At 38.8% G+C, this 2,686-nt stretch overlaps 1 protein-coding gene across 1 annotated transcript; it reads right to left on the bottom strand.

Annotated features, from left to right (window-relative positions):
- Window positions 1-709: 709 nt before the first annotated feature.
- apoa4b.2 (apolipoprotein A-IV b, tandem duplicate 2) lies at window positions 710-2,178 on the bottom strand. Its single transcript, XM_036593214.1, has 4 exons — window positions 2,095-2,178; window positions 1,937-1,991; window positions 1,643-1,793; window positions 710-1,544 (listed from the first exon to the last, which is right to left on the bottom strand). Exons 2-4 carry the CDS (start codon window positions 1,974-1,976, stop codon window positions 968-970), a joined length of 768 nt encoding a protein of 255 aa, XP_036449107.1. The 5' UTR covers window positions 1,977-1,991; window positions 2,095-2,178; the 3' UTR covers window positions 710-967.
- Between the last annotated feature and the right edge of the window lie 508 nt (window positions 2,179-2,686).

The following is a 2,686-nucleotide window of genomic DNA, read 5'->3' as shown; positions in this document are numbered from 1 at the left end:
ATTTTGTGCTGCACTTATCTGCAGTTAGCTCTGCGTTTTCTCTCTTTATTGCAAAATTTTTCAAAAGCACAGCAAGAATTTGACAACTTTTGGGAATAGTAAAGATGAAAAGTGTCAAAACACTAATGTCTCTTGGCACTCCTTTCTTATGAAACTGAAAATTATACATTTGAAAATTACAATCATTCATTTCAGTATATAATTATGAAATGTTAATTATATTAATCACATTCATTATTTATACTACCCAAAGCTTATTTCACTCTGAGTAGCTAGGGCCTGGAAGGTCACATTATTGATTTCTATGAAGAAATTCAAGTGTCACGTCTTCCTGAGTATTAAAAAGATTGACTTGGCCATGAAGATGTATTTATAGTAGTGTTGTATGTTGTAATTTTTAGGCAATTCTGTAAGGAGTTTAACTCAATATCTAAGATGTAATTAAGATGGGCAAACTGAATCTTAGAGCTGATAAATTACTTTTTATGAGAATACTGAATCCTTTGTAGCTCATTTTATTATCCTTTCAGGTTTACCATGTATAACTGAAATGCATTCATACAATCTTGACCCATTTTGGTGGTGTTTCAGTTGCTTAATATCAATTATGGATACATCTGTATTGGTGCTAATGCTGTCTTAAAGTCTTCTTTATATGAATATTTTTTGCTTGATGCTTTCAGAAATGAATGTCATTTTCATCACAACATCAGGCTGTTTTCTAGTTTATTTTTATTTTTATTTTTGCATAAATTAAAGAAATGGAAAATGTTACATCAGACATTACATCACACCTTCACGCATAACGTTGTGTTAATTGCACTAAACAGTCTGGTTGTCTGGCTATTACAATGACAGTGAAAATGTTGGCATGTTCTGGTATATATGCAGTGAAGGCGGCAAAGCTCTTCTTTCATTTTCATTTGCACCTGTCAGTCATTGGAGTGGAAAATTTCTTTTGGAGTATTTAGCTGGTCTTGGTGAAGGACTCGTAAAGAGAGGCAAGCTGGTCCTTCAGGTTTTGAGCGTAGGGATCCAGTTTCTCTTTCAGATCCTCAGCGTAGGGAGCCAGACTCTGCTGGACCAGTGCAGCTCTCTGGGCAACCTGGGCCTGAAGATCCTCAGCCAGGGGTGACACTGTCTTCTGGAATTCCTGCAGGTGCTGATCTACTTTCTGTCTCAGCTCTTCTGTGTAGGGGCCCAGCTGGGACTGCAGCTCCTTCACTCTCTCCTCCAGGCTTCCTCTAAGCTCCTCGCTCTTCTGAAGCACGGTGGCTTTCAGGGCCTCGGAATCCAGGGATCCAGCATATGGGGCCACTGCTACCCTCAGCTCCTCCACTCTCTGCTGAATTTGGGCTTTGAGATCGTCAGCATAGGGCTCTAGTTTTTCTCTCACAGTAGTCAGGTCCGACTCCAGGCGCTCCCTCAGAACTTCAGCCTCATTGGTGATTTTGGTAATGATGTCCTGGGCCACGGGGCTCATTTGGTTTTGGAGGGTGACAGCATACTGACTGGCTGCGTTGGCACTTTCAGTAATTCTAGCACTTTGGAGTTAAAGAAGAAAAGCATATATAAGTAAGGATGACAGTAAAGATGTGGCTTTGAATATGAGGATAAACATGAATCAGTTCAGTTCACTTACTTGACTTCCTGTCCCAGCTGAGACTCTCTGATCATCTTTAGTGTGTCCTCAGCGGTGCGTGTTGCCTGGGCAACATAGTCCCAGAATGCATCAGTCAGTTGCTCCAGCTGTGGTTTGGGCTCATCAGCATAGAACAGGTTGGCTTGGCAGACTAGTCAAAGAAAAATGATTTCAGTTGGTTTCATGCATTATTTATGATGTACTGTAGATATGAATTGTTTTTTTCAAAACTTTCGTTCACAATGACAGGTAGCATAAAATTACATGCAGTATAATTGAAATTGAAATTTTTACCTGTGAATACAGCCAGCACCAGTACTGCGAGCACCTTCATGGCTTTGTATTAATTCTGTAAGGTTCCAAAAAAGTATTTCAGAACATATCTTCCTAATTTAAATATGTAATTGAATATATTTGTAGAAAACAGCATTACAGTTCAGCTTTTGGCTTACCTTTCAGTCACTGTATTCTGTCAGTTGCCAGACGTTTGTGTGTGAAGTCCAGCAGAGTAGTCAGGTTATATATACTGTAGAGAGGTGTGTGTTGTATTGGAAACCCAAAGTCCAGGACGTAGTGCGTTGCTGTCAATGCTGCTCCACATCATAATGTCCTGATTGGACCCTCACTTACCACAGAGCCTGAAGTTCAGTTTGGACTCTGATAAACGTCTGACTATCATGGCCTAATAAAAGCATAGATAGCATGCAGACACAGGTAAAAGTTCAAGCAATAAGTTACAACCTCCCTGAGTTAAAAAGTACACAGTTGCCTGCAACTGCAATATTTTTTTTATTAAAAGAAATTTAAACTGCTTTTAGTTTATAAAAAAAAATATTGATCATAAGCTTCCAGCATCTCAATATCTAGCCAAGTTTTTATTTTATTATACTGTCTTTTTGGTTATCTTGAGGGTTCATGATAACAGTTGGTGAATCATTTGAACTAGACAGCTGGAGCCTGGGACTTTGATCTAACAAAGTTAACAAGTTTAACATATATGATAAGAGAACTTTGTCCTCTTCCACATACTGTATGTTAATTACA

Source organism: Colossoma macropomum, unplaced genomic scaffold, assembly GCF_904425465.1.
Source record: "Colossoma macropomum unplaced genomic scaffold, Colossoma_macropomum, whole genome shotgun sequence".
Classification (NCBI taxonomy): Eukaryota; Metazoa; Chordata; class Actinopteri; order Characiformes; family Serrasalmidae; genus Colossoma; species Colossoma macropomum.
Note: the sequence above shows the minus strand (reverse complement) of the source record. Positions and strands in the feature narration are given on the sequence as shown.